The sequence below is a fragment of the Haliotis cracherodii genome, unplaced genomic scaffold, assembly GCF_022045235.1.
Source record: "Haliotis cracherodii isolate W230 unplaced genomic scaffold, xgHalCrac1.p SCAF_1, whole genome shotgun sequence".
Taxonomy (NCBI): domain Eukaryota; kingdom Metazoa; phylum Mollusca; class Gastropoda; order Lepetellida; family Haliotidae; genus Haliotis; species Haliotis cracherodii.
Window position 1 is genome coordinate 63,621,932 of NW_027266264.1, and position 23,927 is coordinate 63,645,858.

The 23,927-nt window shown below is 39.2% G+C and overlaps 1 protein-coding gene across 6 annotated transcripts in view; it reads right to left on the reverse strand.

Moving 5' to 3' along the window:
- LOC139453836 (rho guanine nucleotide exchange factor 28-like) overlaps positions 1 to 23,927 on the reverse strand; it is a 251,958-nt gene that overhangs the window by 196,145 nt on the left and 31,886 nt on the right. For all 6 annotated transcript variants that reach the window (XM_071235686.1, XM_071235454.1, XM_071235606.1 and 3 more), the window contains exons 3-4: positions 10,482 to 10,525; positions 5,010 to 5,157 (exon numbers count right to left, since the gene is read on the reverse strand). In XM_071235686.1, the coding sequence (XP_071091787.1) occupies positions 5,010 to 5,157; positions 10,482 to 10,525 (192 nt within the window). The remainder of the gene's footprint in view (positions 1 to 5,009; positions 5,158 to 10,481; positions 10,526 to 23,927) is intronic.

Below are 23,927 nucleotides of genomic sequence, written 5' to 3' on the forward strand. Positions count from 1 at the left end.
GAATATCTAAAATATATAATATGAATCTAAATTTGAAAATATGCTCTTAACTATAGATAACAGTATAAACCTGCTGAATGGTGTAACAAGTATGTGAATGTGCTTAACTGAATGTAAATATATGACTATAGATAACAGTATAAACCTGCTGAATGGTGTAACAAGTACGTGAATGTGCTTAACTGAATGTAAATATATGACTATAGATAACAGTATAAACCTGCTGAATGGTGTAACAAGTACGTGAATGTGCTTAACTGAATGTAAATATATGACTATAGATAACAGTATAAACCTGCTGAATGGTGTAACAAGTACGTGAATGTGCTTAACTGAATGTAAATATATGACTATAGATAACAGTATAATCCTGCTGAACGGTGTAACAAGTACGTGAATGTGCTTAACTGAATGTAAATATATGACTATAGATAACAGTATAAACCTGCTGAACGGCGTAACAAGTAGTGAATGTGCTTAACTGAATGTAAATATATGACTATAGATAACAGTATAAACCTGCTGAATGGTGTAACAAGTACGTGAATGTGCTTAACTGAATGTAAATATATGACATCAACATCAGAGTGAGTGAGTATGGTTTTACGCCGCTTTTAGCATAGTCCAGCAATATTACAGCAGGGGACACCAGAAATGGGCTTCACATATTGTACCCATGTCGGGAATCGAACCCCGGGTCCTCGGTGTAACAAGCGAATGCTTTAACCACCAGGCTACCCGACCGCCCCCAACCAGAAAATAACCAGTCTTTATCAACCGGACAGATTCCATTGCGTGCAAGAGAAAATGAGGACATCATGAAAATATGTTAGTTGCTCATAATGATTTTGTTTGTTTACATACTGCGTATCTCTCAGCAGTAGTCTGTCTGGTATTGTATACTTATTTATGCAGGCTTCATCACAGAAATGGGAAAATGCAATATCTGACAAGTTGATAAATAATTTCTTCTTCTTTTTCCTTGCTTACTTGATAGTGAGCGGTGCTGCACGATCGAGTATCAGTAATTGTGCAGCGTCTCCTCCCCACACAGACAGGTCTCCAGGAATGTTTGATTGTCTCTCCCTGGAATGCTACTGTCTAAACAGGAAACAATGGGGCCACCACGTCCATTGTCCAGCTCTCCAGATCTATCCCTTTCATGCTAAAATAGCCACTGGTCATTATCACACCTGCATGAGAGCTACCACAGTCCAGATGAATATTTACCAAGTGCGTTCATAATAAGCCTCTGTTACTCACCGTCCTACAGATCAAAGTCACGTGAGGCAACAACAAATACTTGAGATTCAGGCAGCCAATACAGGTGTCGGTATGTCGATGAAAAGAATATTATAATCAAAGTTTTAATGAGTTTTCTGGATTGAGTGAATGGTGGTTTATGCCACAGATAGGTAAATTGCAGTCACACAGAAGCCTGCAAGTAACTGTGTTCAGGCTAGGCAAACAGGTGGTTGACAGCATGAGCAATGATCCTTGCAGTCACACATTATTACTCCCCAGTCCTCATTTGCTGGTGCTATCAGCATGCATGGGGTTCTGGGGACATATTCTGCCCATGGTCCAAGATGTTTGTTTGGTTGCAGGATATGTAGCTAATATGTGGAAGAACGGTTAGGCCAGCTGTGCTTGTCTCAATGTCCAGTTAGAGATGTGACACAATGCACAAGGTCAATGTGTCGGTAGAAATGATAATTTAAGACTTTGTTCATTTGCATGTGTGGGACTTGTTGTTTAGCGTGGCACTCAGCAATATTCCAACTTTATGACAGCGGTCTGTAAATAATCAAGTCTGGATAAGACAATCCAATGGTTGATATCATGAGCATCTAACTACACGATCAGTATACAATGACGTGCATCAACCAAGTCAGCTAGCCTGACCACCCGATCCCATTAGTCGCCTTTTACGGCAAGCATTAGTCATCTTTTACAGCAAGTATGGGTTGCTGAGGACCAATTTTAACTGGGATCTTCACGGGGAGTGTGGGACTTGCAACAATATAAAATGTCCTGGTGTGGCTAAAATGTGTCAAAAAGGCTGATTTTAATGATCTTAATAAAGAGTTTTTCCTATATTTGAACATGATGCTAGCAATTTATCCTGACTTTCTATGAAGATGTAGACAGGAACAATACAAATGGGTAAATATATCATCTTATTCACAGACTAGTTCGATAAAAAGATAAAAATTCCTCATTTTCACATATTTTACTCTCAGACATCCAAAAAGTGCTTGTCATGATGTCTGGTTACAGAACTGATAACAGGTCCGAAAGATAATGACAGGTGGGTAGGGTTACCAAAAACACAATGTTTATGTCTTGGCCCGATGGATACCCATTGCCCCATGTATTCAGACCCACGTCCCATTAGCCAGCTCAGTGTCTCACATACATTGCGGTACATTCTGCGTTCCTAATTGTTCATCCAACACAATAGCCAGCATGTCCCTGGCGACATCCACCCACAGTAAGATGACGTACATGTATCAGGTGTTGGGGGTATGTGTTTACACACATCAAGGGATTTGACACGGGACTATTTCTGTTGTTGGCCTTTTAAGTACTTCAACACTGTTTGGTCATAATGGTTATGGCTGGTAATAGATCACGTGAAAGAAATAACAGGAAATGTAATGATCGATGAAATGGATTCTGACCACTAAAATGCATCTATTTCGTAAGAGTTCATCATTCACAGTGTACCGGGAACAAAACAAGATGTCACTAGGCCTTAATTATGTGGGGACATTCTAAACAACATGGAAAGCATCAATATTATGGAAGGTTTATGAGAAATGTCTTTTCGGATTAACATTTTTTAAATTCTGTAACAGTAGTTATTTCACAAACTCAAATGTCAAGAAACTTCACTCATGTGGGCCTGAGGAAGAGAGACTCAGGTTTAACACTGTCGACATCAATATTTAGACAATATCAACACTGTGACAAGTTTAAGAGAAAAGTGTTTCCAGGATAAGCAGATAAGACATATCCGTTTCCAAAAACTTCTTTTCTAAATGTCAAGTAAATCCACTTATACCAGCTTGCACGAGGTAAAAGAGATATCAGCAGGTGGTCTGGGTCATGGACGACAACAGTAAACTGGCCTACGAGGCAAGTAAATGTATATACCATATTCAACGTAATAAGCGCCCCGCTCTTATAAGCTCCCACGGCGATATTTGCTAATATATTGGCTAATGAACAATCCCAATTAGCACCCCTTCCGATTGATTAATGTACATAAGACTCATTTATTCGTGTATAATACGCACTCGTGTGTTATATGCACCCTTGATTATGGGCAATTAAATTGTGGAAAAATATACCTATTGTACATAAACATTTCAGGTTGTCAGCATAAACCACGAAATTTATCTTTCAGCTCTGTTTTTTTCACCAAAATAATATTCTAATAAGAGCCCCCTATTTCTAATTTTGAGAGCGCCCTGGGCGCTTATTACGTCGAATGTGGTAATTTAAGAGTTTCTTTTACATAAAAGCTACATAACTCTTTCCATAATCATAATTTCTGCAAAAAGCAGAATCCATTGTACAATTCCAACTGTATGATAAGCTTGTGTTTATTAATCACTATCTAATACTGATGATACCAGTGTTCGCAGAAAGGAGGGCATACACTGCCCCACAGATGGCACTTGTCACAAACACATGCAAAGATAAGTCAATTGATCATCTGAAAAACCTTTGGAATATATGGTCCAAGTCAAAATAGGAATTGCATCTGACATCATTTTTGTCATTTATGCATCATATTTGGACATGTCCTCCACATGTCTACCACAAAAGCTTTTAAGAGCCACACTAAGGGTAACAGTTTCATCTGCAACACTGGCTTAACGACAGAGGGCTGATTGAATGTTCTTTTGGCTACAGTCTGCAATATTCTTGCCTTATCACTGTGACATGTAAATAATCAAGTCCGGGACAGACAAAACTAGTGGTAAATAGAATGAGCAACAATTCATGCCTTCGGGGCATAACGACACACAATCTGTATTCGGTTTCTTCTATTCTTGAATCATATTTTTTGTAAAGATGGCATCTACTGACTGACTGTAACATATGTCTGACGTTGATGAGGAAATTGATGATGGAACATTTCCTAGTGATCATAATGTAATGAATTTGATCAAAGACTACATTTACTGAAAGCAGCCATTGGTGACCTTGACCTCTGCAAAAAATACCACTCCATCTTGGCAGAAATGAGAATTAAAAGCTCATTGCCAAGTTTGCTCTTTGTAGGATAATGACCAGGTAAAGTCTGTGAGGCACCACTGCAGTAGAATAATCATCTGAGAAATATTTGATAGGGACCATGACACTTGATCACATCCTTGTACTGATCCACAGTGCAGTCGTAGTGTCATGGCAAGGATATGTCAAGGATGAGAGTCTGAATACACGCTTCAGTCAGCAATTGTCCTGTAATAAACACACCAGCCTCTATATAATCAAGTCTCGGCCAGTCAAACCTGTGCCTGACAGTACTATGCCACCCAGGCCATCTCGGCATTATGACAAACAATCTGATTGTCTGTTTATTGCTCAACACCACTCTGCAACATACCAGCTATATGACAGTTATCTGTAAATAACATGTCAGGACCAGACAACCTAGTGATTGATGCAACGATCTACGCAAAGGGATACAACAAAATGCATCTACCAAGTCACCGAGCCTGACCAACCTCTCACAAAAGTCGCCTCTTACGACAAGTATTGATTGCTTAAGACCAATGGTGACCCAAATCTTCACAGGGGGACACAAAATCAAAAAGTGCACTCAGGGTATCCAACCAATCCTCATTAGTCAGCTCTAGGATAAGCCACTGAGACCTATCCTGCCCTCGAATCGATATGAGTGAGTTGGATCAGGTTTGACTATTTTGAAGAAGCCTTTTTATCCTGCATGTGTACGTTTTCAGTGCTGTAGGTGGAAGAATGAAAAGCCTTACCTGGAATGAAGGAGTGCAGTGTACTGACACTGACTTTGCTGGCTGTGGTCACATGACGGCGGCTGGCACCCTCGAAAACCAGAAATAGTTGTGCATCTTCTGGGAAACTAGTATCTTCTGTCAGAGCCACAACAATGGTGCCACCTCCCTAGAGTAACAAATTTAATCTTTCAAACATCTTAAGATTAAATTGCCAAAATTTATTCAAAGTAATTTTTGCGAGTAATCCACAACTGGATTCAGAAGACTCAAACTTCAACATCAACTCAGTTTGACTAAACAAAACTTCAAAAACATAAAAATATTGTAAAAACAAATTCGTTTCCTGAATGTCAGCTGAACTAAAAGTGCAATTCTTCAACAGCTATAATTCTAAAAGGCAATTCCAATCGTGCAAATTGGTCCCTAACTCATTGTAACGCTTGGTTTCCATTAAGACTGCATTCTTTGATTGCACTAACGAGGCCAACGTCTGACCGTGATGGGAATAACTCCCACAATGCCACAAACCAAGCAAACTGAGTGCGGCAATCAAAGCATCCCTGTGATTAGGTGTCTTACACCCAATTATAGGTCAGTAGATGCCAAAGGAAACGATACACGGAAAGGACACACACATTTGGTTCCATACACAATACAAAGAGTCACACTGAATGCAAGGTATTTGTGGTGACAATTCTATCCATATCTAAACTCAAACACAAATCACAAGACAAACATTTAATTTATAGTGATTAATTCTGCCATGTATTTATATATTTTCACTTTACTCACGGTACATATACCGGCCCTGTGTAATATAATTCAGTCATATTTTCGTCCTTTTCATCAGGAGTCATAAAAAAACTGTCCAAATATTTACATGATATACTTCTGTATTACAATCAGTTTGAAAGGGCCTACCCCCCCCCCCCCCCCCCCTTGGTTACTAATACCTCTGTAGAAAGGGGTAGAGGAGTAGCCTAGTGGTTAAAGCATTCACTCGTCACGCCAAAAGGGGGATAGATATTCCACACATGGGTACAATGTGCAAAAAACATTTCTGGTGTCCCCCCCCCACCTCTATGAAGTTGTAAATATTGCTAAAAATGCCTCTGTAAAATATTTTTCATCCGCAATGATCTTAATTTGGGCCACATCATTATTATATGTTCTATCCTCTTGATAACTTACCCTTCTCTTTAAACTGATACCAAAGAAAATGTTATTGTACTATTATTGAATAATTTGAGACCTTAAAATTGGCAACAATTTTCATAACACTATATTCTCAAAAGCTAAAAACACCCTAGTCCAACTGTGGAGAACAAGGGAGGTAACTCAAGTCAGGTTCAGATTCTGACAAGGATGAGTCAGAAGCATCTTCTAATTGGCAAACATGGGGTGGGGGCGGACAATCAGCAGGACTAACATTGTTGTACCATCAGAGTCCCTTCTAAACCCTCAGTAATGAGGCCTAGACAGTCCCACCTAGTTGTCTCTACTCCTGATGTCCATGACACTGACAACAGTCCCGATAAGACAGGCAGTCATTACAACAATCAATGAAATATGAGGTATGGAAAATAGAACGAGGTTCTGTAGCTCACCTGTTTTAAGCTAATTTATCATCTGACTTAAATAAATTTACATCCTATTTCCCAACACATTTATGGACAATACATGCAGAGTCAAAATTCAAACACGTGGAATGAGTAAGCTGGTTTTATGGTGGTTTTATTTTAGTACTCTCACGGTTGGGGATGCTAAGAATAGGCCATGGTGGCTAGCTATATTCATTATGGGAGAGCGTCGATGGTTCATGAATAGATGATGAATGACTGCATATGAAGAATGTGCAAATATCAAATCAAATTGAAATAAATAAATTGCAAGTCATTCCAAGGCATTTCATTGGGATAACCAAGCCAGTTCTTTTTCATTTATGTTTCCAAAAATAAATAAGAGTTTGCCACTAACGTGGCTATATCCCTCGCCCCTGCTGCAGAATTTATGACATAATTAAATCTAACCAAACCCTAAACATTTTTAACTGAGGTGGAACTTGTCATGGAAATTGTAAAAAAAAAGAAGAGTTTAGAACCTAAGCCCATCTTGTTGCCATGGAAACATAAAAAAAAAATTTTCTAAAATTTCTAAACAGCAAAAGGCACCAGTTCAGCATGTACCTGACAAACCTGCAAAGTTTGATGAAAAAATATTGAACGTTTTATGAGTTATGCTCCGGAAATGAACCCTACCCTCACAGAACCTAAGTCCATCTTGTTGCCATGGAAACGTAAAAAATATAAATTTCTAAAATTTCAAAATAATTAGGCACCAGTTCAGCATGTACTTGACAGACCTGCAAAGTTTCATAAAAAAATAGTGAACGGTTTCTGAGTTAAGCTCCGGAAACGAAACGTGACGGACGGACGGGGCCCGTTTCTATATCCCCCGTCCAACAAAGTTGGTGGGGGATAATAACAAAATGGCCACGCTAACAACCAGTTTACTTTCCTTATTTAACAACCAGACAATCAAAATGGCCATGCTAACAACCAGACTACTTTCCTTATCTAACAACCAGACTACTTTCCTTATTTAACAACCAGACAACCTAAATGGCCACGCTTACAACCAGACTACTTTCCTTATTTAACAACCAGACAACCTAAATGGCCATGCTAACAACCAGACTACTTTCCTTATTTAACAACCAGACTACTTTCCTTATTTAACAACCAGACTACTTTCCTTATTTTACAACCAGACTACTTTCCTTATTTAACAACCAGACTACCAAAATAGCCATGCTAACAACCAGACTACTTTCCTTATTCAACAACCAGACTACTTTCCTTATATAACAACCAGACTACTTTCCTTTTTTAACAACCAGACTACTTTCCTTATTTAACAACCAGACTACTAAAATGGCCATGCTAACAACCAGACTACTTTCCTTATTTAAGAACCAGACTACAAAAATAGCCATGCTTACAACCAGACTACTTTCGTTATTTAACAACCAGACTACTTTCGTTATTTAACAACCAGACTACTTTCCTTATATAACAACCAGACTACTTTCCTTATTTAACAACCAGACAACCAAAATAGCCACGCTAACAACCAGACTACTTTCCTTATTTAACAACCAGACAACCAAAATAGCCACGCTAACAACCAGACTACTTTCCTTATTTAACAACCAGACAACCAAAATGGCCACGCTAACAACCAGACTACTTTCCTTATTTAACAACCAGACTACCAAAATGGCCACGCTAACAACCAGACTACTTTCCTTATTTAACAACCAGACTACCAAAATAGCCATGCTAACAACCAGACTACTTTCCTTATTTAACAACCAGACTACTTTCCTTATATAACAACCAGACTACTTTCCTTATTTAACAACCAGACTACCAAAATGGCCATGCTAACAACCAGACTACTTTCCTTATTCAACAACCAGACAACCAAAATAGCCACGCTAACATCCAGACTACTTTCCTTATTTAACAACCAGACAACCAAAATGGCCATGCTAACAACCAGACTACTTTCCTTATTTAACAACCAGACTACCAAAATAGCCATGCTAACAACCAGACTACTTTCCTTATTTAACAACCAGACTACTTTCCTTATATAACAACCAGACTACTTTCCTTATTTAACAACCAGACTACCAAAATAGCCATGCTAACAACCAGACTACTTTCCTTATTTAACAACCAGACTACTTTCCTTATTTAACAACCAGACAACCAAAATGGCCATGCTAACAACCAGACTACTTTCCTTATTTAAGAACCAGACTATTTTCCTTATTTAACAACCAGAATACTTTCCTTATTTAACAACCAGACTACTTTCCTTATTTAACAACCAGACTACTTTCCTTATATAACAACCAGACTACTATCCTTTTTAACAACCAGATTACCAAAATAACCATGCTAACAACCAGACTACTTTCCTTATTGGCTGATACCAGAAGGGATGGGGCTTGTGTAAATCTTTATGTATTCACAAAGTGTGCACACCAGTTTTAAGTTTATACCTTAAAACGCAAAAAATATTGAAGTGAAACTTAAAAGTAAATCTAAAAGTACATATAACACTGGATGACGAGAAACAGGCCATGACATAAGCCAACTTCACCTCCAATCAGGTGGTCCACATCCGCAGATAATAAACTAAAATAGTGTGCTCTTAGTAACAGGTGACCAATAGATCCTTACTGTGTCTCGACAAGGTAATACCTACACATACTAGATCCTCCATTAGTTGAACTGTCAGACCCTGTCAAGTATTGACAACACTATCAAACATTACCAAAATGAGTTCCGAAGATTTCCGCTACCGTCTCTAAAACTGGTCCCCAGCAGAGCTTGTGATTGGCTGACGACATTCCCAGTCAGACAGGAAATAGGAGACAAACCTACACAATCGGGGGGGGGGGGGGGGGAGCAATGGCTGACCTTTCCTGGCTGATGCTAAACTACGACTGATTGGCCCTTGGGAAGACTGGCTATCTGGACTTCCACGTACCACATGTTGATTCAACCTACACACTATCCTTTACTGTTTTTCTATGTTTTTTTCGGTTGGTTGATTTCAGAAAGCCTTGGCCACCTTCAAGAGACACTGAATGCAGTGGCGCACAAGCCATCAGTGAATCAGCTGTATGAAGGTTAAATCTAAAATTAAAATTGATTTTACTATTGAAAACATTAATTAGGGTAAAGTTAAGATTTATTAAGAAAAACAATAACCTGTAAGAAAAAAAAAGTACAAGAATCTGTACTCTACTACGAAAGTGTAATCCCAATTATAACATTTGCTAAATTTGACCAGTTTCTAAATGGCATTGTGTATTCATAACAATAACCATTCGCCCAAAAAATACATAAATTGTGGATGCCTTACTTTGTTATTGATTGGATCCACATTCAAACAAAAACCTCCTTAGAACTGCAATATATCTTATATCACGTTCACCTGCAATATGTATTTGATATGAAAATAATTTGCGTAACTGCAAATTTTTGTGTTTTCAGTTATAATTATTAAGTGCTGTTCTTGAAGAAAATCAATTATTGTGAGTACCATAGTTCCAACATGTTTCAATATTATGTCCTTCCCCTTCAAGACATCGTATTTTGCATTTTCACACATAAATCTGGTTTCAGGAAAATGAGTGAGAATGTTCCCTAGGTCATCATAATAATATTCAAGCCATATCATGGCTTAACCCACTGCGGGAATCAAACTTGGCCATGGAGAGCCAGCCCTTTAATAACAATGCTGCATGACCAGCCTCATTTTAAAACAAATGGTTCATGAAGTCGAAGGGACAAATGACAGAGTATTGTTTTATGCTGCTTTAGTGATGGGACACCTGGAATGGGCGTCCTGTGTGATGAGTGCTTTAACCACTAGACAACACCACCGCCCAACAAGAAGTTAGATACTCACATAGACAGGTGCTTCCTTCGGTGAAAATGCCATTCGACTCTCTTCTGAAAAAAACAAAAAACAGGAACATCAGCCATATAGTAACGTTTCAATCCACTTGGTATTTTTTAAATATTTAATACCACAAAGTATTTACATAATCCAGATACAGGAGTCACTTACTCCATTAACAGAAACAGGGACACTGACTGGGACACAAGGACAGATTCAGGGGCAGACAGACAGACACAGGGACACAGAGAGTGATACAGACTCAGGGACAGACAGACAGTGATCCACACTCAATGACAGACAGACAGTGATCCAGATTCAGGGGCAGACAGACAGTGGTACAGATTCAGGGACAGACAGACAGTGATCCAGATTCAGGGACAGACAGACAGTGATCCAGATTCAGGGGCAGACAGACAGTGGTACAGATTCAGGAACAGACAGACAAACAGACACAATGATACAGACTCAGAGACAGACAGACAGACTGACACACAGTGATTCAGATAGAGAGACAGACAGACACAGACAATGATACTGATTCAGAGACAGACACAGACAGTGATACAAACTCAGAGACAGACAGACACTGACAGTGATACAGACTCAGAGACAGACAGACAGACACAGACAATGATAGAGACTCAGAGACAGACAGACACTGACAGTCATCCAGACTCAGAGACAGATTGACAGACACAGACAATGATACAGACTCAGAGACAGACAGATACTGACAGTGATACAGACTCAGTGACAGACAGTGATACAGACTCAGAGACAGACAGACACTGACAGTGATACAGACTCAGAGACAGACAGTGATACAGACTCAGAGACAGACAGACACTGACAGTGATACAGACTCAGAGACAGACAGTGATACAGACTCAGAGACAGACAGACACTGACAGTGATACAGACTCAGAGACAGATAGACACTGACAGTGATACAGACTCAGAGACAGACAGACAGACACTGACAATGATACAGACTCAGAGACAGATAGACAGACTGACAGACAGTGATACAGACTCAGAGACAGACAGACACTGACATTGATACAGACTCAGAGACAGGTAGACAGACACAGACAATGATACAGACTCAGAGACAGACAGACTGATAGACAGTGATACAGACTCGGAGACAGAGAGACACTGACAGTGATAAAGACTCAGAGACAGACAGTGATACAGACTCAGAGACAGACTCAGAGACAGACAGACTGACAGACAGTGATACAGACTCAGAGACAGATAGACAGACACAGACAATTATACAGACTCAGAGACAGACAGAATGACAGACAGTGATACAGACTCAGAGACAGATAGACAGACACAGACAATTATACAGACTCAGAGACAGACAGACAGACACAGACAATGATACAGACTCAGAGACAGACAGACACTGACAGTGATACAGACTCAGAGACAGACAGACACTGACAGTGATACAGACTCAGAGACAGACAGACACTGACAGTGATACAGATACAGACTGAGAGACACAGACCCAGGGACACATACTCAGTGATCTACTTCACCACCATCAGTGGTTTCAGAGCAGGGGATATCATATTGAAGACATATGCAAGCTGTTCAGCCTCATATCTCATGTCACACATATCTATGTATATATATATACATCACAGACTGTTTTAGTCTTGACGTCTGAACTGTCCTTGGCATCATTTCAGTTGATTTTAATTGAAATATATAGACTATAATTAGATAACCTATCTGTTAATAGGATGAAATAAATTTTAGTCAACTCAGGACTTGTGGATAAGGTTACAGGCTATCATTTGTAAAACAACTTTTTCCAAGATCACCAGCAAATGGGGAAAGCATAAGTTTTATATCAAGATTTCACTTTGAAAATGAGATGGTTGATGTACATTTGTATTGATCCCTCATTCACTTTTCCTTTTGACAAAAATCTTTCTTAAAATTCAACCTTCATTTTCTAATAAAAAGATTATATTTTCACTATCATACAGGTCAAAAACAGAATTTGGATAATTGTTTCACTTCACTCCTTAACATTAGAAACTGTCATAAAGGTGAAAATAGGGTTTAAAGTCGCGTTCAAGATCAATGCACTTCTATAGTGACGTGTGTGCACATGTGTGTGTATGTGGCCATTGGTACTACTCCAGATTTTTGCCAGTTTTATAGTGCTAGCCCACTGAGATACTATACCACAGCTTAAAAAGGACACCCAACTCTAACACAGTATGGACACCAAGCCCACAAGTCCTTGTTTTATCACTTTAAAGCCAAGCACCTGGCAGGATAACAACAAGTACCATCTTTTAACGTCTTTTGGAATGACGCGGCTTGGGATCGATCCACCGACCTTCCGCTCTCCAGACAAATGCTCCATCCAATTGACCATTGAGGCAGTCCAGAAAATGTAGAACCAAAGCAGGACGGAGAGTGACCTATTCTCGGGTCATGTTGTCGATCAAATTTTGTTTGTTCTTTCAAGCTAACTAAAATACCTCAAAGTGTAACATTGAATTGCCACACTGGGAGAGCAAATATGGCCACAACTACCTGATGCAAAACACTCCTGCATCATCGTGTTATAGGGTAACTGGCCTTATTTATGTGGCGCAATCTAGGACAGAGTAAATATTTTGGGTTGGGGAATGATAAAGATGACATGTTGCCGGAAACCCACCACTGTTTACCCGTGTCCCTTATAAAGCAGTCCTTTGAGAAACATTGAAGCCAGTAAACAAAGGGTGTGATTGATGAAACATAGCCAGTTCTCAGTCTGAAAGATTCATGTGCTCACTTCTTGATAATATTGGTGGTTAAGTCTTTGAATAATATTTAATGGGTAACATTTCAGGGGAAGATACAGATACAGATCTTTATGATTTCATTACATAACTTTATAGGCAAAAAAGCCATTTTAACATGGCATATTTATCATAATTTTTAAGATACATATCAAATCGGTCAAGGAAATATTTTAGTTGATTTACCAATAAAACTGCATCTCATGATGAAGAAAAAACATTCAGCAGTTGGAATTTTTCCCCTGACATGCATCAGTCAGTGACGTGTATCCCTGCAGACATATATCAATCACTGACATATATCACATACAGGACTATATGTCATCATGGTACGGCTGTAGTCCATGTGTCAAAATAAGCTGATGAAGTTGTGAACAAAGATCATTGACAGGAAGGTGAGAAGTCAAGGTGGGCTAGCCACACAAGGTCAAGTGTCAAGCCCTTAGCATAATCCGGCCACAAATGCCTTACTGTGTACACACTGAAATGAATGATAGTCTGGCGATAAAGCCGGGCAATAGTCGAACATAACAGCCAGGTAAGTAACAGGTGATAACAGATATATCACACAGGTCGACAAGGTAACATTCAGTGACGACAGGAGGTTATCACTGCTATCAACGCTCCTAAGCCTTTAACAAAACCTACTATGTTAGAGAGGCAGTAAAACAATTTCATCCATGAAGGGAGGCAGACATCTTGAGACATCCGAGGCCATCAGCAACAATAAAATAGTCTTGTTTCTCACAACTTAAGTTAAACTGCCATCTTGACCTTTCCAGAATCTTTCAGACGAGAAAAGATTGCTAGAGCATAACATGTTGATATTTTCTCTGCACACATTATGACTAGATACAGTCTGTCTCCCCCTTACTAATCTGACCATTAGACAAATACCAAGTAGGGGCATATACTTAGCTTGTTCAAATATTTCATTTACCAAGGCTTGGGAGTTTTACAAAGTGAATTATTTTAGCAGAAACTCTAGCATAATGATCATGACCATGTATAACAGGTGCTTTAAGGCCAACATAATATTGTCAAGGCTAACAGAGAAATGGTATTTTCATTTCTAAAGAAAAAATATGAAAAACATTTATGCCGAAAAAAAGTCAATGGTCTTTCCCTTTCAAGGTATAACGCCACTTTTATTGCATATATATTGCATATATATATTGGGAAATATATAAAGGTGGGTGTGACAGCTTAGACTAGTCCAGACTTTGGTCAGTTTTATAGTGCTAGTCCTCCTGAGATATGATGCCAAAGTTTATTGTGAAAAACCCACTCAAGACACATTCAACCGAGTCTGAGATGACCAGCCCTTGTTTTGGCCCCTTAATGTCGAGTACCAGGCAGGGTAATAACAACTACCATTCCTTAATGTCTTATGGTATGACATGGCCAGGGAATTGAACCATCATTGAATGCTTGCCCTTTCAAACTCCTGTACAACTCTAATAATTTGTTTTAAAATTATTTAAAAAAGGAAAACTCCTTAGAGTGTGTATTGGCCCAATGAAACACCAGTTCACAGTAAGTGTTAGCATCCTGTGGTTGCAACAATGAACATGTGATTTCTAATCACAATTACTTTTGTGTCTGAGTATATGTCAGGTGCACAAGGCATCACCTAATACAATTGGTACTTTTCAATACAATGTTAATGGCACTCTGGTACCATCCTTATTCCATCACAGACATAAACTTCCATAGCATGACCTCTACAATACAGAAGAGATGTATATCAACACCATGTCTCATTATTATTTGTGTACTTTTTCAAAAGTCATTGCTTCCATTGCTACAACTGAGAGGAAAAGCAAAGGATCGGAATAAATTGTCGTCAAGTGTGCCATGGGGCACCCATGAGTGAGTGAGTGAGTGAGTGAGTGAGTGAGTGAGTGACCGAGTATGGTTTTACACCACTTTTAGCAATATTCCAGCAATATCACGGTGGGGGGACACCAGATATGGGCTTCACGCATTGTACCCATGTCAGGAATCGAACCCGGGTCGTCGGCGTGACGAGCGAACACTTTAACCACTGGGCTACCCGACCACCCCGGGGCACCCATGAAGTTGTTCAGGTATACCTTTAGGGATTTAAGTGTGCCAACAAGAGCATTTATGATCCATCTGAATCTCATTCTACCACAAGCTGGACAATAAGCTATTGTCATCCTGTCACTTTATTGAGTCAACAAATACCATTTTCAAGTTAATTTGTTTTTATCATACTATGCATTTAGGATGCGCTTGTCAAGTTTACAACAAAATATTATTTCTGAAGATGCCCTTCTTGGACCAGGATTTTATTTTACCCGTGCCATTATTTTTTTTCCATGCAATGCCAACCCCACAGTAGTAGAGTTTTAAGACGGGTCGTAATAACATGGTTTCCTGGGACCATGGGGGACCACAGCTGGCCCAGTTATCTGAGGCACCACAATTCGCTGTACAGAGTAGCATCCCTTGGGCACTCCAGAAACTTATGACCGTGGGTTCAAATCCCAGTTCGCTCATGGGTTTTACCAAAGTGGTAAATCTAAGATCTGTATCACTTCAAACTTTCTTCCACATCAAGCTGACACGCCATGATATAACTGGACTACGGTTCAAAGCAGCATTGGACCCAACTTGCTCATCTTTCACCATGTAGACTGACCACATTGTATCTACACCAAGCCATTGGAGTTGACCTTTTTGAGGCCAAGTGTGACTGGTCTAGCAGAAGCTGCTACTAATTCCCAGTCTGATCCAAATACTGACCGGAACTCAGACTAGCATAGGTGCTTGTCATTGGCAGATATGGTCATCACAATCTGATTTAGCTGCATACACTGGTGTTAATTCCATACCAGGCCCCCAATTCACACTCCTGACTGCCAACACTGACAGTTGATTAAATGTTGTCATTGGTGGCTAGGGCAGGACAAGGCAACAGACCTGGAGAATCAGGAGTAGTGACTTGGATTTAAAGCCTGACCACCTGATCCTGTTACGGCAAGCATGGGTTGCTGAAGACCTATTCTACCCCGGATCTTCACTTGTCACCAGGAGAAGTGAGATGGATTTAAAGCTGCTTTGAACAATATCTCAGTTATATCACAGCCTGTCGACCCGTAAAGAACCGGGTGAGAATAGGCCGTAAAAGCCGACTATGCTTGTCATATGAGGCGACTAATGGGATCGGGTGGTCAGGCTTGCTGACTTGGTTAATGCATGTCATTGTATCCCAATTGCTTGGATCGATGCTCATGGTGTCAATCACTGGATCGTCTGGTCCAGACTTGATTATTTACAGACTGCTGTCATATAGCTGGAATATTGCTGAGTGTGACATTAAACAACAAACGAACCCAGCCTGTCAGCTTAATGTTGGAGTATATCCTGACAGAGATGTAGGTTGTGGACCTTTATAACTTTAATGGAAGGTATGAAGTATTCAATGGAAAGACTCATTAGACATGTCATATTGGTACCAGACAAATATCAATAAAACAAATTAATTCACTGATACATCCTTAGATATTCCTTGAACAACAGCTGAAATTATCACATCAAGAAACTAAATGCACAGAAGAACCCATTAAAAATTGTGATCTATCTTAGCACTACAAAGCCAACTCTAACCCTCCTACATTCGGATGTGCAAGAGTGAAGAACTCCACAAAAAAGTTTCACAAATTGTACAAAGACTAATGATAGCTGTGAGGTGAGGTGAAATGGGGTTTTAACGTCGCGTCCAAGATTATTGCACTTATATAGCCACGTGCATGTACGTGTGTGTGTTGGGTGGCTGCTTGTACTAGTCCGGACTGATGCCGATTTATAGTGCTAGCTCACTGAGATACCATGCCGCAGTTTAACATGAATACCCTACTCAGACACAGTATACTGACTCCGAGCCGACCAGTCCTTGTTTTAGCCCCTTAATGCCAAACGCCAGACAGGGTAACAACAAGTACCATCTTTTAACGTCTTTTGGTATGACGCGGTCGGGGATCGAAGCCCGGACCTTCCGCTCTCCGGGCGGATGCTCTACCACTAGACCACGGAGGCAGTAATGATAGCTGTACTACAAAGGTAGACGTGTGAAAAACACAGTATTCAAAGCTGTGCAATTGCTGCACTGATCACCAAAATGACTCAACTGAAATATTATATATTACAGATCTTAAACAAAGTCAATGGATCAAGTCTCCGAACAAAGTTTAAGTCTATGTTAAAGTATATGCAGCTGAGGCACCGTAAGTCCCATGCAAGGTGACCTAGCTTTGGCTGCTGGTGGCTTATAGCCCCTATTTTAAATAGTTGTAAATAATATTATGCTAAAATATCATTGACATATTTGCTTTTAAATATAACTTGGTATTTATGATATGCTTGTATACATAAAAACTTGTTCTCGTCACTATATGGCTGAGATAATGCTGATGCTTGGCGCTTACACTGCCATCCTTGGTCACAGCTTTGCTCAGGAACATCAACAGATTGTTATTGTTACCATCCCAACTGACACTTTTCAAATAATCTAACAATTTTTAAAACTATAAATGTTCCCAAAACATATGAACACAGTCCCAGTTTGAACAGTACGAGAAGATTTATTCATAAAAACCAAAAATATGTTGGTATTAACATGTAATAAGGCGCAGCACCCAGCAGAACGAATGTTTTACAATTACTGTTTCTTTTGAAAAAGTTTAGAGCTGACACCAATTCAAAATGGCTGACTGTAACAACTTACAAGGATACTGAGGTAATGTATGCTTCCAAATGGCACATTACAAGGAGGATTCTTGTCAAACACAGAGCACCGAACCTTCTTCTCCTACAGTACCAGCAAACTAACCAAGACACCCATAAACTGGCTGTGATGGACATTGATGGCCACTGTTAAATGGGCCTTGGCCTAAATCATCATTAAACAGACATAAATCTGCTGTTACTGCCCTGCCTCCACTGTCTGGGGTCATCTGTACCAATGATGCTTATTGTTTAACTGACTGGAGGTCAAGATTTACTTGAGTTCATCCTGTGTTGCAAAGCTGTTATTTCAACAACTGATTTTAGCACCTTCATGTGAAATGTGACACTGTTTTTCCTTACCGATAAACTATGCAGGAAAACCATTGATGATGTGATTATGTGTCTAATCCCTAATGCTATCCATTGTCAAACATATTAATTATGAGATCTTTTGTCAATTGTCTAAATGATAATATATTTTGTCAAACATCTTAATATTATCATTTTCAATGTGGCTTAATGATAGTTTGTCAAACTTCTTAATATCATTTATCAAATATCTTAATTATGATATCTTTTACAAATTGTCTAAATAACTTTTGTCAAACATCTTAATAATGATATTGTTTGTCAAACATCTTAATAATGATATTGTTTGTCAAACATCTTAATAATGATATTGTTTGTCAAACATCTTAATAATGATATTGTCTGTCAAGCATCTTAATGATATTGTTTGTCAAACATCTTAATATCATTTATCAAATATCTTAATTATAATATCTTTTACAAATTGTCTAAATAACATCTTAATAATGATATTTTTGTCAAACATCTTAATAATGATACTGTTTATCAAACATCTTAATAATGATATTTTGTCAAACATCTTAATAATGGATCATAATGGTATATGACTGACATACCAAAAATTCATTGTCTTCATCACAAACAAGAAATGTTGAAAATGATCATGATTATTATTGAAAACATGTTTTACAGTACACTTTAACACACAAGAAATAGTATCCTGTATTAGGAGGAAACTGCCAGTGAGTGAGTGATTTGGTTTGAACAACAGTATTTAAGTTATGTCACAGCATGTAAGCTTAAGTGAGTGAGTGAGTGAGTGAATGAGTGAGTATGGTTTTAGCAATATTCCAGAAATATCACGGCGGGGACACCAGAAATGAGCTTCAAACATTTTACCCATGCCGGGAATCGAACCCAGGTCTTCGGTTTGACGAGCAAATGCTTTAACCACTAGTCTACCCGACCGACCTGTCAGCTTAAGGTAGGAGTGGCGGTGGGGTAGCCTAGTGGTCAAAACATCTGCTGCATGCCAAAGGTCCAGGTTCGATTTCTCACATGAGTCCAATGTGTGAGCCCACTTCTGATGCCCCTGCTGTGACATTGCTGGAATTTTGCTGAAAGCTTCACTTACTAAATTAGAAGGAAAACACAAGTGATGCAGGCGTAAGACATTTACCACATTGTTGAAATCCACAAGTGTGGTATGGTCCTGGGAAACCAAGAATCTTAATCAGGTCTAATCTGGGTTTCGAACACATAATCACAGGATCCAGGCATGCCTAAGGGACACAACTCACTGTGACTGACCCACCACGACCACCCCCATACAAAGGAAGAAGACAGAAACATGGAGCAACATGTCATGTATCATACATGGCTGCCTTCTACACCCTCCCTTCGGAAGACTATCAAAAGATCACCAGTGTATGTATCTGGCTGTACACTGCCCTCTTTCAGAGCTGACAAGCACAAATACTTGGGTTATGTAGAGAACAATTTACGTAAGTGTCAGTTTTCATATGCCTCAAGCAGTACCTGATTGACATATTCTGGAGTTTGAGAAGTGTGTTCAGTGTGTAAATGTCAAAACTGACAATACACCTGACAGATTCACAGCCTGTTAGCCAAACACTGCCACATCATAAATTAAATATCATTACTTGTCCTTCTCTGGAGAAACATATATATAAATATGACCCATATCAATTATGCTTTAATTTCATAAAACTGAAGTTTCTTGACACCAATGAATCAATCGTAACCTCTTCTAATGCAGTTCTCAATAGTCTACTGTTAACGTATTGTCTGTCACAGTACCAGTGTTGAAGTAGTGAGTGAGTTGTGTTTCAAGTATTTCACCCGATTAGCCATGATTATGTTTCCAGGTTTTTCAATACAACACCTGTGCTTGTGGATTCCACTAAAGTGGAAAATGTCTGAGACCTGCATCACTTTGGGCTTTCCTCCTCCACTACAATATACTGTATTTGACGTAATAAGCGGCCAGGGCACTCTCAAATTTAGAAATAGGGGGCTCTTATCAGAATATTATTTTGGTGAAAAAAACAGAGTTGAAAGATAAATTTTGTGGTTTATGCTGACAGCCTGAAATCTTTATATAGAACAGATATATCTTTCCAGAATTTAATTGCCCATAATTAAGGGTACACATAACACACAAGTGCGTATTATACACAAATAAATAAGCCTTGTGTACATTGATCAATCAGAAGGGGTGCTAATTGGGATTGTTCACTAACCAATATATTAGCAAATATTGCCGTGGGAGCTTAATAGGTCTAATACAGTAATTGGACTACTTTTCAAAGCGCCGTTAAACACAACTCACACTCCCTAATGTGACATGAAAGCCCTCAAAAGACACAGGTGTTCACACAATGTACCAACATGGGAATCAACCTAGTCTTCGGAATGATAAGTGAGTGAGTGAGTATGGTTTTACGCCGCTTTTTAGCAATATTCCAGCAATATCACGGCGGGGGACACCAGAAATGTGCTTCACACTTTGTAACCATGTCGGGAATCGAACCGGGGTCTTGGGCATGACGAGCGAACGCTTTAACCACTAGGCTACCAGACCGCCCATTCAGAATGATTAACAAATACCTTCACCACTAGCCTACCCCACTGCACCTCTGCTGTAAAAAAATCCCATCTGAAAGACTGAACATTGCTGTGAGTACATAAGGTTGTCATGTTAGATACAAACGGTTTGATATTCTCAGGAGAGGGGGAACTGGAACTTTCTTGGAAAATATAATTTGTTCTAGAAATTATCAGAAAACCTTTTTACAACAAACATTTTTGGGCTGGGATGTGTCGAAATCTTTCTACCCAGGTACCATAGCCCCTATTACCTGAACCAACCAGGGTACCCACAGGTTTCAAGAGGTGGGTTCTACAAAGTCTACTTGGGAATTGTTTGTTGTATTGGAGGTCTGGCAAAGAGTATTGAGATACACATATATAACGATCTGGTCATGCAGAGACTGAAGCTTTATCTTATTTCAAATATATAAAAGTCAGAATGAATGTGTGCATCGTCAGAAAGTCCTGCGGGTACACGGGTCCTACTTTGTACCTACCCGACCGAGGTACCCGCCCCAGCTCTCAAATATTTGTGCACTGGATATGCTGGATGTCGTGAAATAAATATTGTGGCAAAAAAAAATTAAAACTGTTCAACTGCTAAGACTGAAATAGTTTTTATGTCTTGAAGCACAGAACAAAAGACATCCTGCGTCTACAAAAATGCCAGCCCTTTTATCCTTCCTGGATAAATGTAGCAATGTTCTGGCCCGCTAACCTGAATTGTCCCTGTGCCACCTGCTCACAGCTGTGCATGTATGCCGAGTACATGACTGCAATCTGACCGGGTAATCCACCACTTTCAATCTCCACTGTTAGGTGTGCACCTACTGCATAACGGCACAGGTCTATCTGGTAACACTGCTTTCAAGCATATTAGCATTTACAACATCCACAGATAAACATCTGTAACGTCAATACTAGCTTGCTAAGCCTCATTAAACTAGTATCATGCCAGAGGAGTCCAGTTTAATTCAAGCCACCTAAAGCCTATTTGGTTTTTGTGCAAACCAAAACCCTTATGTCAAGCCCCAGTCGGGTGAATTTCATTTTGGTTAGTACATGCGACTAATGACAGTCCTAATAATAATACTTCAATCAAATGAAAATGATATAAAAGTCACTTTTGGGTGAATAGCACAGACTGATGATATATGGTAATCATCACCCAATAATCACCCAAATTACTCGACCCGTGGTGATTCCGGTGTAGAATAGGTCTTCAGCAACCCATGCTTGCCGTAAAAGGTGACTATGCTTGTCATAAAAGGCGACTAACAGGATCGGGTGGTCAGGCTCGCTGACTTGGTTGATGCATGTCATCCATCCCATTTGCATGGATCGATGTTCATGATGTGAATCACTGGATTGTCTGGTCGAGACTTGATTAATTACAGACCGCCGTCACATAGCTGGAATATTGCTGAGTGCGGCGTTAAACAACAAACCAACCAACCAACCAAATTACTCCATGTCTTAGTTACCAAAACTCTGCATGTTCCCACTGGGTATAAACTGGAAATAGGCCAAGAGTCTTAACTGCATAGATTTCTTTGTTTGTTGTTCACAGTGCTCTCAGTAATATTCAATATTAACTACAGTTATATGAACAAATGATGAAAGAATAGGGTGGTCCGTAACTTCTTTTGAGTAGTATATATGACATCAGAGTGTAATTAATCAACTCTAGACCAGACAGCCCAGTGATTAATATCTTTATATTATTACATTGTAATATTATTATATTATTATATTATGAGTTATGATTCATGACGTTGGGGTATGATGACACCCAATCAAACAAGTCGAAGACCACCACAGGTTGCTTGGGACCTACCGTATTTTCTTGAGTATAGTGCGCACCCATGTATAATGCGCACCCCCCTCTAGCGGGTTCAATATTTTGGAAAAAAAGAAATTTGAATATTATGCGCAGAAAAAATTTACACCGTACCCTTTCAGCGAAGTCCGGCAAACGGACGGGTGCTGAGAAACTTCGTCAGTACAAATTCGAAATTTGAGATAAAAAATCACCAGACATGTTTATTTACCGTTTAAATAGTATTTATTGTTCTGCTAGGCATTGTTTTATATCTAGGGATTAAGATTACCTTGTGTATTTTCTCGTAAACTAAGCCGGAAACAGCAATCAGCTGTACACACGTTTTCTTGGAATCGACCGGTGATTCGGTCAAGACACACCCAGTGATATAACTTTATAGGATTTTTAATGCAAGGATCGGCAACAATTGTATCTGAAACTATTTTATTTATCAGGAATAATATATTCCATTATTTTCTTAATTATATGCAGCCTTTACTAAACATATTTAAAATAATAATAACCCTAAGCGAAGCAGCTGATCGCTATTCCCGGGTATTATTTTTTACATGAAACATGTCTGACCAGTCACCGTCAAGGCTCACGCGCACGTGAGCACGTGAGCGCGAGAATTTCATGTTGACATAGAATCGTCAAACAAAAACAAATATGACTTTTAACGAGTCAAAGTATGTCATTTATGATATATGTATCCATTCTCTGTCAACTAAAGTTCGTTTCAAGGCGTCAATAGCGGTATTCTGACCGTGGTTGCTGTTAATAACGGTGAGTTGTGCGATCTTCCGATCGCTTCACACACGATTTCGCCGAAATTAATAAAAACAATATTATAAGAAATTTTGAATAAAATTAATGAAGTAAGTTACAAACATAAGTCCAGAAATACAAAGAACACTTTTTATAGACAGACAGTGTAATTACATAATTATTTTGCCTACTTCAGTATGGATTTGTTGACATGGTATTTCCGGTGTTTCGTGCTCACGGTACGTAATGTCTTTCCATGGGAGGAAAAAACATCCAAACTCATAATTCGTGTATAATGCGCACCCCCTTCTACACAGCTGTGTTTTTCCGAAAAAAAGTGCGCACTATACTCAAGAAAATACGGTATTC